This window comes from Bufo bufo, chromosome 5 (assembly GCF_905171765.1).
Source record: "Bufo bufo chromosome 5, aBufBuf1.1, whole genome shotgun sequence".
NCBI classification, from domain to species: Eukaryota; Metazoa; Chordata; class Amphibia; order Anura; family Bufonidae; genus Bufo; species Bufo bufo.
In genome coordinates, this window is record NC_053393.1 from 157,348,315 (window position 1) to 157,361,063 (window position 12,749).

A 12,749-nucleotide genomic window follows, 5' to 3' on the forward strand; every position below is an offset into this window, starting at 1 on the left:
GGACAAAACAGAGATTAAACTGATAAGAACAGATTTTTTTTTTATAATTTTTTTTTTTTTTAAAAGACAGCCTCTGCGGAGCTGGGTATTTTTTGGCCGCGTTACTGAACGCTCATGCGGAGGTGACAAACCTGGTCAGTCAAACCCAAGGCAACATCATCGACCTCATCCCATATGCGTTTTTTCTGGAGCATGCCCTGCGAAGAGTGCTGGATCAGGCCGTAGATGAGCATGAAGAGGAAGAGTTGTGGTCACCATCACCACCAGAAGCAGCCTTGTCGTCGATTGCTGGACCTGCGGCAACGCAGAAGGAGGAGTCTGAAGAAGAGGAGTCAGAGGAGGAACGTGGCTTTTAGGAGGTGGAAGACCAACCACAGCAGGCGTCCCAGGGGGCTTGTTGTCAACTTTCGGTGTTGTACGTGGCTGGGTGGAGGAAGAGACCTTCAATGACGTCAGTGAGGACAAGGAACGGGACATGGCTAGCTTGGTATCCAACCTTGTGCAAATGGGGAGTTTGCGGTTGTGCAAATGGACTGTTTGCGGTTTGTTAAATGGGGAGTTTGGTCTGTCACTGTGAAGCGGGCGTAACCCTTACACTACCTGATCGATACAACATCATACCTGATGTTTTAAAGCACGTTATTCCAAACAATTTAGCAATGTTAGGTGATTTATGCCCTTTATGGATTAAAAACAGACTCTGCGTCAACTAGTAATTTTCCATGGGAGTTTTGCCATGGATCCCCCTCCAGCATGCCACAGTCCAGGTGTTAGTCCCCTTGAAACAACTTTTCATTCACTTTTGTGGCCAGAAAGAGTCCCTGTGGGTTTTAAAATCCGCCTGCCTATTGAAGTCTATGGTGGTTCGCCCGTTGGCGAACATTTGCGGAAAATTTAATGTTCGCGACATCTCCAATTAACCGCCTCCGGACCGCCTAACGCAGGATCGCGTTCCGGAGGCGGCAGCCCTGCGCACAGTCACGCATCATCTCGCGAGACACGAGATTTCCTGTAAACGCGCGCACACAGGCACGCACGTTCACAGGATCGGAAGGTAAGCGAGTGGATCTCCAGCCTGCCAGCGGCGATCGTTCGCTGGCAGGCTGGAGATGTGATTTTTTTAACCCCTAACAGGTATATTAGACGCTGTTTTGATAACAGCGTCTAATATACCTGCTACCTGGTCCTCTGGTGGTCCCTTTTGTTTGGATCGACCACCAGAGGACACAGGTAGCTCAGTAAAGTAGCACCAAACACCACTACACCCCCCCCCTGTCACTTATTAACCCCTTATGAACCCCTGATCACCCCATATAGACTCCCTGATCACCCCCGTGTCATTGATCACCTCCCTGTAAGGCTCCATTCAGATGTCCGTATGATTTTTACGGATCCACTGATACATGGATAGGATCCGCAAAACGCATACGGACGTCTGAATGGAGCCTTACAGGGGGGTGATCAATGACGGGGGTGATCACCCCATATAGACTCCCTGTTCATCCCCCTGTCATTGATCACCCCCCTGTCATTGATCACCCCCCTGTAAGGCTGCATTCAGATGTCCGTATGTTTTTTACGGATCCACGGATACATGGATCGGATCCGCAAAACACATACGGACATCTGAATGGAGCCTTATAGGGGGGTGATCAATGACAGGGGGGTGATCACCCCATATAGACTCCCTGATCACCCCCCTGTCATTGATCACCCCCCTGTAAGGCTCCATTCAGACATTTTTTGGCCCAAGTTAGCGGAAATTATTATTTTTTTTCTTACAAAGTCTCATATTCCACTAACTTGTGTCAAAAAATTAAATCTCACATGAACTCCCCATACCCCTCACGGAATCCAAATGCGTAAAATTTTTTAGACATTTATATTCCAGACTTCTTCTCATGCTTTAGGGCCCCTAGAATGCCAGGGCAGTATAAATACCCCACATGTGACCCCATTTCAGAAAGAAGACACCCCAAGGTATTCCGTGAGGGGCATATTGAGTCCATGAAAGATTGAAATTTTTGTCCCAAGTTAGCGGAAAGGGAGACTTTGTGAGAAAAATAAAATAAAAATCATTTTCCGCTAACTTGTGCCAAAAAAAAAAAAATTTCTATGAACTCGCCATGCCCCTCATTGAATACCTTGGGGTGTCTTTTTTCCAAAATGGGGTCACATGTGGGGTATTTATACTGCCCTGGCATTCTAGGGGCCCTAAAGCGTGAGAAGAAGTCTGGGATCCAAATGTCTAAAAATGCCCTCATAAAAGGAATGTGGGCACCTTTGCGCATCTAGGCTCCAAAAAAGTGTCACACATCTGGTATCGCCGTACTCAGGAGAAGTTGGGCAATGTGTTTTGGGGTGTCATTTTACATATACCCATGCTGGGTGAGATAAATATCTGGGTCAAATGCCAACTTTGTATAAAAAATGGGAAAAGTTGTCTTTTGCCGAGATATTTCTCTCACCCAGCATGAGTATATGTAAAAAGACACCCCAAAACACATTGCCCAACTTCTCCTGAATACGGCGATACCACATGTGTGACACTTTTTTGCAGCCTAGGTGGGCAAAGGGGCCCACATTCCAAAGAGCACCTTTAGGATTTCACAGGTCATTTACCTACTTACCACACATTAGGGCCCCTGGAAAATGCCAGGGCAGTATAACTACCCCACAAGTGACCCCATTTTGGAAAGAAGACACCCCAAGGTATTCGCTGATGGGCATAGTGAGTTCATAGAAGTTTTTATTTTTTTGTCACAAGTTAGTGGAATATGAGACTTTGTAAGAAAAAAAAAAGAAATTATCATTTTCCGCTAACTTGTGACAAAAAATAAAAAGTTCTATGAACTCACTATGCCCATCAGCGAATACCTTAGGGTGTCTACTTTCCGAAATGGGGTCATTTGTGGGGTGTTTGTACTGTCTGGCCATTGTAGAACCTCAGGAAACATGACAGGTGCTCAGAAAGTCAGAGCTGCTTCAAAAAGCGGAAATTCACATTTTTGTACCATAGTTTGTAAACGCTATAACTTTTACCCAAACCATTTTTTTTTTACCCAAACATTTTTTTTTATCAAAGACATGTAGAACAATAAATTTAGAGAAAAATTTATATATGGATGTCGTTTTTTTTTGCAAAATTTTACAACTGAAAGTGAAAAATGTCATTTTTTTGCAAAAAAATCGTTAAATTTCGATTAATAACAAAAAAAATGTCAGCAGCAATGAAATACCACCAAATGAAAGCTCTATTAGTGAGAAGAAAAGGAGGTAAAATTCATTTGGGTGGTAAGTTGCATGACCGAGCAATAAACGGTGAAAGTAGTGTAGGTCAGAAGTGTAAAAAGTGGCCTGGTCATTAAGGGTGTTTAAGCTAGGGGGGCTGAGGTGGTTAAGAATGCTATTTTTCCTTATAACCATGTTATAAGGGAAAATAATACAATCTACACAACACCAAACCCAAACTCGTACTTCTGTATAGAAGTTCGGGTTTGGGTCTTAAATTTGCAGATTTTTCTCACACACGTGCAAAATGCATTACAATGTTTTGCACTCGCGCGGAAAAATCGCGCATGTTCCCGCAACGCACCCGCATCTTTTCCCGCAACGCCCGTGTGAAACCAGCCTTATAAAAAATGCTATAAATAAATATTGGGGATTATTAAAACATGATAAAAAAAACATGGCAATTTGAAGAAAAACCTAGTTTTTCATATCGGAGAGGTTGAACTGTAGGGAACACACTTATCAGAGGTAACATCAGAACAAAAAAGAAAAACAGACAGACTTTTAGCTGCAAGGAAGAAAGGAACCTTCCTATGTCTATCCTGTACTAACTGCAATTCCATTTTAAATGGAGATTTGATACATCACCCAAGACGGGGATATAAAATTCCAATGCGCCCTTTTTCTACATGCATGACAAAAAATTTTGTTTACGGCATTCGATGTCCATGTAGTTCATGGTACATCGGATAGACAAAAAGAAAAATAAAGGTACGATTAAACGAACATAAATCTAATATTAGACGATATTTAGAAATGCAGGAGGTGAATGCAGGTGAAACAAAGGAAAACGAGTATAGTGAAACTACATTGTTGCAACACTGTTATGAAATGAAACAAATAGCATGATTTAAAATGGCTAGTGCTGGATTGCACTAATGAAGGTACTACTCTGGCAGAAAATAAACAGAGATTGCTACAATATGAGACTAGATGGATAATGAAAATGGAGACACTATATCCTAATGGGTTAAATGAAATTAGCAATTTTACGGTATTTCTATGATCAGTATCTCAGTAACTGGTTTTAAATGCAACATAAATATTTTATGTACATCTGTGAAAATTGAAGCTATTAATGAATATATGTAAATGTAAAATGATGATGATGGAAAGAGATTGTATTTAAAGCGCATGGTTACAACCCACAGGCACGCATGATTAAGGGGGCGTGACCCCCGAAACATCGCGCAGCATGGGGTGGCATTCGGTTTAGCGCTCTCAGGATTACTATGCATTATAGAGATTTATTTATATGAATAAAAGGACTGAAAAATACAAGCAAAGCTTCAAAAGAGTGAGTATTATTTATACCTCACGAATAACCTTTTGAATAAGGCCTCTTGCACACAAATGTATTTTCATTCTGTTTAGTTTTTTTTTGCCGGATACGGAAATCATTTATTTTAATGGGTCCGCAAAAAAAAACGGAAGGTACTCAGTGTGCTTTCAGTTTCCATATTTTCGTTCCGCAAAAAAATAGAACATGTCCTATTATTGTCCGCATTACGGACAAGGATAGCACTGTTCTATTAGGGACCGGCTGTTCCGTTCCGCAAAATACGAAATGTACACGGATGTCATCTGTATTTTTTGCAGACCACAAAATACATACGGTCGTAAGCATGAGGCCTAAGACTAAGGCCCCCTGCACACGAACGTGTGCGCCCCGTGGTCGTGGTGCGGCCCGCAAAATGCAGGCCGCAATGCACGAGCACAGTCCGTGGGGCAGCAGCAGCGGATCGCGGACCCATTCACTTGAATGGGTCCGCGATCTGGCCGTTCCTCAAAAAGATAGGACATGTTCTATCTTTTTGCGGAACGGAAGTACGGGGCGAAACCCCACAGAAGCACTCCGTAGTCCTTCCGTAGGGTTCCGTTCCGTGCTTCCGTTCCGTACCATTCCGCATCTCCGGATTTGCGTACCCATTCAAGTGAATGGGTCCGCATCCGTGATGCGGAATGCCCACGGAACGGCACCTGTGTATTGCGGATCCGCAAATGCGGTCCGCAATACGGCAACGGGAAGCACACGTTTGTGTGCAGGGGGCCTAATACGACTGAGTGGATTATGTGGATATAATTGTGGAGCCTGAGTGAGGTTCTGAATCAGGTCATGGTATACTACAGGTGGAGCAACAGTTGATGATTGAAGACATGCATCTTGAACCTTTTTGGTAACTCTGCTTGCCTGCTCTATTTCTTCATGACATCACCTCTCCATGGTATATATGCATCTTTGACCTTTTTAGTAACTCTGCTTGCCTGCTTTATCCCTGCATCACCACTTCATGATATATATGCTTTGTGAACCTTGTTAGTAACTCTGCTTGCCTGCTTTATCCCCGCATAACAATTTCTATATGGTTCATATGCTTCTTAAACATCATCAGTAACTCTGTTTCCTCGCTCTATTTCTTCATAACACCACATCTCAAATGGTATAAACAGATTCTGCACCTTGTTATTAACTCTGCTTGCCTGCTTTATCCCTGCATAACATCACAACTCCATGGTATATATGCCTCTAATGGCTCGTTCACACGACCGTGCCGTTTTTTGCAGTCCGCAAATTGCGGATCCGCAAAACACGGATGCCGCCTGTGTGCTTCCGCAATTTGCGGAACGGAACAGGAGGCCCATTATAGCGATGCCTATTCTTGACGGCAAAACGGACAAGAATAGGACATGTCTCATAATTTTTGCGGGGTCACGGAACAGAACATCTTTTGCGGACCCATTTAAATGAATGGTTCCGTATACAGAATGTAAAAACGGCCCGTATACCGAACGCATAAAACGTTCGTGTGAACGAGCCCTAAAACTGTGTTAATAACTGTGCTTGCTTGCTTTTTCCCTGCACAATAATACATCTCCACGGTGTATAAGCATTATGAACCTTGGTAGTAACTCTGCTTGCTTGCTTTGTCTCTGCTGGGTTGCAGTTCTCAATATGGCAAGTTACAAAAATTGATGTCTGTTGTATTGTATTCTTGAAGATGAGAGTAACGGTGCTGCAACACGTCATGTAAAGAGACCTCAATACACAGCCGTAAACATCATGTCGTTTCTGATTGACTACAGATAACTGCAGGCTATATGAATATGTCTGAGATCACCCAGATTTGGTTTTAATACGGTACTAAGATCATCAATTAGGGCTCCTGCACATGAACATTGTTTCGTTCCGCATCCGAGCTGCATTTTTTTTTTTTTTTTACTGATCAGATGCGGATCCAGTCACTTCAATGGGGCCGAAAAAGGTGCGGACAGCACTCCGTGAGCATGTCCTATTCTTGTCCGTTTTTGGGACAAAAACAGACATTTCTATTATGGGCCACCCGTTCCACAAATTGCAGAACGCACACAAAGGGCACCACTGTTTTGCGGACCACAAAACACAGTGCAGTCGTGTGCATGAGCCCTTACAATCATGCACGTCATGGTCTGAACCAGATTCCATGGATGCTCAATGAATGAGGAGACCCTTTATTGAATTACAACCCATAAGAAACATAGGGGCAAATATATTATATACTATACTAGACACGCACCATATTTCACAGAGGTTGACGCTGGGTGATAAATTTGGTGCATGGCTAGATTTGTCTAACTTTATACCCACTATTGGCTTAGTACAGGACACATTTTTATACTATAATTGTGGCAGCATTTTACAGGAAAACTTGCATGTTAGACCACACCCCTTATCTGAAAAGCCCCACCCATTTTCCAGTAAGCCAAGTCCACTTGTCAGACTAGGCTCTGGTAATTTCTCTAAACGTAAATGTGCTCAATAGTGCCACATTAGGTAGACTTACATTAGTAAATGTGGAGCATAGTGTACACCTGTAACTGAAAAGGTCATCATTGGGTCAGTATCTGATCTGTGGGGTCCATACCCAGGACCCTCACCGATCAGCTGTTTGAGAAGGCACCGGCGCTCTCTCGGTAGTGCCACAGCCTTCACGCAGCTTAGCCTAGGCCAGTAACATCACGTTCATGTGTCACGTGGCCTAGGGGCAGCTCAGTCCCATTGAAGTGAAAGGGGCTGAGCTGCAATACCAAGCACAGCCACTATACAATGTATGGCACTGTGTTTTGTGAGCTGAGAGAAGTGCCTGTGCCTTCTCAAACAGCTGATCGGCGGGGAGCCCGGAGTGTCGGACACCACCAATTAGATACTGATGACTTATCCAGAGGATAGGTTATCAGTATAAAAGTCTTGGAAAACCCATTTAATGTACTAATTGGGCATACAAGAAATTACTGGAGATTTAAAACAGATGTGGTGCTATGAAGAAAGGCAATATATGACCTAGATGGCCTAAATATGTCAGAATCTAAAATTATGGGGCACATTTATTAAGACCGGCGTTTTAGACACCAGTCTTAATAGACCCCCTAAGCCGGAGTTATGAAGAGGTAGCGGACTGTACATAACTTCAGCAGATCCTCTGTCAGTTCTAAATGTAAGACAGCTTCCTTGCTATTTTAGGCGTAGAAAATGGTAAATGAGATGGGTCTGATGGCCTTTCCACGCCCCGCCCACAATTTTAGACCTGGCGCGAACGGGGAGAAGTCACAGATTGTGGGGGCAACTAACTGTTGCGCCGCAATCTGCACCTGAAATACGCCTAATTTAGGCGTATTTCAGATTGATAAGTTACCCCCTAAATGGTCACATTTACAATCAAACTAAAAAGCATGTTGACTATAGATGATGGGATTTTAGGTTTTCATATTAGTTGTATTACAGTTAAATATCCAAGAGAAACATGATGTAAATAGCGGTAGGTATTCCCGAAATTCTGTTTTATTTCCCTCTATAGACAATGAGAATTCCTTAAAAATACATGTATACAATATACACAATGAAATTGGAATGCTTTCCTTAAAGGGGTTCTCTGGGCATTTCTGAAAATCCGGCAGCCTTCTGACCTGTGAAGGCAAGATGGCTTCCACTTACAATACACTGCTGAACAGAAAGCCTGCAGACAGACCAGGGGGTCATGTGAATGGGATCGAAGCTGTGACAGAGGGGTAAGTACTGAGGAAACCATCTTGCCTCCTCAGGTCAGAAGGCTGCCGGATGTTCAGAAAAGCCCAGAGAGGCCCTTTAAAATGCAATATTTAAAGTCCTGTATCTGTAAATTTTTTATAGTCAGATCATATTGCCACTTTGTGTGTGGACAGCCACAAAGCCATCACTACTTTTTATTAGGTTTTTGTGTCGATTTCTCCTGCACTTGCTTGATTTGTGAAGAAGAATATTCTGACATTCGTCATGCATTGCACATTTTTCGAGCTTATCAAAATAATGTTTATTTTTCAAGATATAGATATTTGTTTCACATAAATGTCAGATCCTAGACATGAATATGTATCATCTGCTGGCATTCCTACTGGTGTCTATGACAACTCGGAAAGTTGCATCACATATTGCTTGCTTTCCTTTACAAAAAGGATTGTTAAATTAAATGCTACAGGGTTTTAAAAAGGTGCAAGTTATATGAAGTCAGGGCACGCAAATCTACATTTCATACAGCTGAAAAGACCCCCATCATGGCAGCGTGCCACTATCAATAGATATCTGGTAGGCTTGTGTAATTTCTGTCCCAGTACTTCCCACAGTATAGCCAGTCCTGTGCATTGTTGTGTGGATTAGGGCCTTGATGAAACCACCTGAAAAAAGAAATCACTTATGTAAAAAACAAATACATTTTATGTATAATTTCAATTAAGTTGTATATAGTGTTATATCACGTCAAAGTGACATATGCTGCTTCGCTGTGTGTGTACTGGCCTTTAAAGGGATTGCCTCACCTCGTTGCTAAGGGAGATGAGACCAAGTCCCGACCACCAGGTGGCTGGGAAATAGCAGAGCGTGCTGGTGGGCCATTGTTTCCGTAACTCCCATTGCATGGCATGATAGTTATGAAAACAACATAGCACAGCAAGCTAGGTTGTTTCTTAGTTAGGCGCCGCCCCACTCTGCTATTTCCCGGGCATCTGGTGGTCGGGACTTTGTCTCATCTTGCCTTGCACACGAACGTTTGCTGCCTCTTGCACACGAACGTTTGCTGCCCGTGCCCGTCCGCAATGAACGGGCACCGAACGTGGACCAGCCGCATGTAGATCGCGACCCCATTCACCTGAATGGGGTCCGCGATCCATCCGTTCCGCAAAAAGATAGGACAAGTTCTATCTTTTTGCGGAACAGAAGTACGGAACAGAACCCCACGAAAGCACTCCGTAGTGCTTCCGTTCTGTGGTTCTGTTCTGTACTGCATTTCAGATTTGTCGACCTTTTCAAGTGATGCAGAACGCACGTGGCTGGTGTCCCGTGTATTGCGGACCCGCTGTATGCGGGCCACAATACAGTCACGCGGGACACATGGTCGTGTGCAAGAGGCCTAACAGCGAGATGAGAAAACACCTTTAAACCCTTCAGTACTGAGCCTTTCACCTTAAATCCCAGGCCGATTTTTGCAAATCTGACATGTGTCACTTTATGTGGTAATAACTTTGGAACGCTTTTAAAGTCGGGTCCATAAATATTGGGACATCTACACAATTCTAACATTTTTGGCTCTATACACCACCACAATTGATTTGAAATGAAACTAACAAGATGTGCTTTAACTGCAGATTGTCAACTTTAATTTGAGGGTGTTTACATCCAAATCAGGTGAACGGTGTAGGAATTACAACAGTTTGCATATGTGCCTCCCACTTGTTAAGGGACCAAAAGTAATGGGACAGAATAATCATCATAAATCAAACTTTCACTTTTTAATACTTGGTTGCAAATCCTTTGCAGTCAATTACAGCCTGAAGTCTGGAACGCATGGACATCACCAGACGCTAGGTTTCATCCCTGGTGATGCTCTGCCAGGCCTCTACTGCAACTGTCTTCAGTTCCTGCTTGTTCTTGGGGCATTTTCCCTTCAGTTTTGTCTTCAGCAAGTGAAATGCATGCTCAATCGGATTCAGGTCAGGTGATTGACTTGGCCATTGCATAACATTCCACTTCTTTCCCTTAAAAAACTCTTTGGTTGATTTTGCAGTATGCTTTGGGTCACTGTCCATCTGCATTGTGAAGTGCCGTCTAACGAGTTCTGAAGCATTTGGCTGAATATGAGCAGATAATATTGCCTGAAACACTTCAGAATTCATCCTGCTGCTTTTGTCAGCAGTCACATCAATAAATACAAGAGAACCAGTTCCATTGGCAGCCATACATGTCCACGCCATGACACTACCACCACCATGCTTCACTGATGAGGTGGTATGCTTAGGATTATGAGCAGTTCCTTTCCTTCTCCATACTCTTCTCTTCCCAGTTGATCTTGGTTTTATCTGTCCATAGGATGTTGTTCCAGAACTGTGAAGGCTTTTTTAGATGTCGTTTGGCAAACTCTAATCCGGCCTTCCTGTTTTTGAGGCTCACCAATGGTTTACATCTTGTGGTGAACCCTCTGTATTCACTCTGGTGAAGTCTTCTCTTGATTGTTGACTTTGACACAGATACACCTATCTCCTGGAGAGTGTTCTTGATCTGGCCAACTGTTGTGAAGGGTGTTTTCTTCACCAGGGAAAGAATTCTTCGGTTATCCACCACAGTTGTCTTCTGTAGTCTTCCGAGTCTTTTGGTGTTGCTGAGCTCACCGGTGCGTTCCTTCTTTTTAAGAATGTTTCAACCAGTTGTTTTGGCCACGCCTAATGTTTTTGCTATCTCTCTGATGGGTTTGTTTTGTTTTTTCAGCCTAATGATGGCTTGCTTCACTTATAGTGACAGCTTTTTGGATCTCATCTTGAGAGTTGACAGCAGATTAAAAATGCAAATAGCACACTTGAAATGAACTCTGGACCTTTTATCTGCTCATTGTAATTGGGATAATGAGGGAATAACACACACCTGGCCATGGAACAGCTAAGAAGCCAATTGTCCCATTACTTTTGGTCCATTAACAAGTGGGAGGCAAATCATATGCAAACTGTTGTAATTCCTACACCGTTCACCTGATTTGGATGTAAATACCATCAAATTAAAACAGTCTGCAGTTAAAGCACATCTTGTTCGTTTCATTTCAAATCCATTGTGGTGGTGTATAGAGCCAAAAATTTTAGAATTGTGTCGATGTCCCAATATTTATGGACCCGACTGTACGTATCCAAGCCATTCTGATATCCAAGCCATTCTGAGATTGTTTTCTTGTTACACATTGTACTTCATGACCGTCATAAATTTGAGTCAATATATGTCCCCTTTATTTATGAAAAAAATCAAATCAATTTAGGAAAAATTTAGAAAAATTCTCTATTTTCAAAATTTTCATTTCTCTGCTTTTAAAACAGAAACAGATACCTCATAAAATATTTATTACTTAACATTCCCCATATGTCTACTTTATGTTGGCACTTTATATTTTTTAGGACATTAGAAGGCTTTCAAAATTTCAACAAAATTTCCAAAACCATTTTTTTTAAAGCACCAATTCAGTTATAAAGTGATTTTGAGGGGCTTATGTAATGGAAACCACCCATAAATGACCTCATTGTACAACCTACATCCCTCAAATTATTCAAAACTGATGTTACAAACTTTGTTAACCCTTGAGGTGTTCCACAAGAATTAAAGGGAAATGGAGGTGTAATATTTTTTTTTTTTCCAGACTTCCCATTTTCTTCCATTTTTGCTGTAACATAGTAAGGGTTAAAAGCAAAATAAACCTCATAAATTTTTTACCCTGATTCTGCAGTTTACAACACCCCCCCCCCCCCCCTCCCCAAAGAAAAATGGATGCATGAGCGCATGGCAGGGTTCAAAAGGAGAGGAGCGTCATAAGGGCTTTGGGAGGACAGATTTTACAGGATTGGCTTTTGGGAGCTACGTCGCATATGAAGACATCCTGAGGTACCTCTACAGTGGAAACGGGACAGGGATGGAGGGTGGTTTAGGGATCTGGAACTGCTGCAAATGAAAAAATATATAAATAAATCAGTGCAGTAATTCCAGATGATGTTGTTCTTTTCTTCTTTCAGCAGGAAATAGCAGTGGTGGTGCACTGATTCCCAGCAAGCCAACAAGTAGCACAGGGAGGCACAGAACCTCTCTGCACGCAGTCACCAGCTATCATGGCTGCCTGCAGATAGGTTCAGCCCTTTCCTATGCTGTGCTGTTCTAGCCAGGGGGAGACCGGTGCTGACTAACTCAGCACCAGTCACCCCTGTACAACCCCCCTGCAGCTCCATGAATGGTTAAACCATCCGGAGCTGCGATTGGCCAGACTGCGAAAACCGGCCAATGGCAGCAATCAGGGCTGCAGGGGGGCGCAGAACCTCCCTGTGCCTGTAGGAAAGCTGGCTGCCTGCCGTGCAGAGCAGCCATCGTACCCCGGTCACCGAGCGATTTTGCTCAGGGACCGGGTGTACGCTGGTATCCTATGGGTTAA

The 12,749-nt window shown here is 43.0% G+C and overlaps 1 protein-coding gene across 6 annotated transcripts in view; it reads right to left on the reverse strand.

The window, feature by feature from the left end:
• Nucleotides 1-7,934: 7,934 nt before the first annotated feature.
• The window catches only part of OSBPL1A (oxysterol binding protein like 1A), a 190,978-nt gene continuing 186,163 nt past the window's right edge, over nt 7,935-12,749 (reverse strand). For all 6 annotated transcript variants that reach the window (XM_040432360.1, XM_040432359.1, XM_040432361.1 and 3 more), the window contains one exon: nt 7,935-8,976. In XM_040432360.1, the coding sequence (XP_040288294.1) occupies nt 8,874-8,976 (103 nt within the window). In that variant the 3' untranslated portion in view covers nt 7,935-8,873. The remainder of the gene's footprint in view (nt 8,977-12,749) is intronic.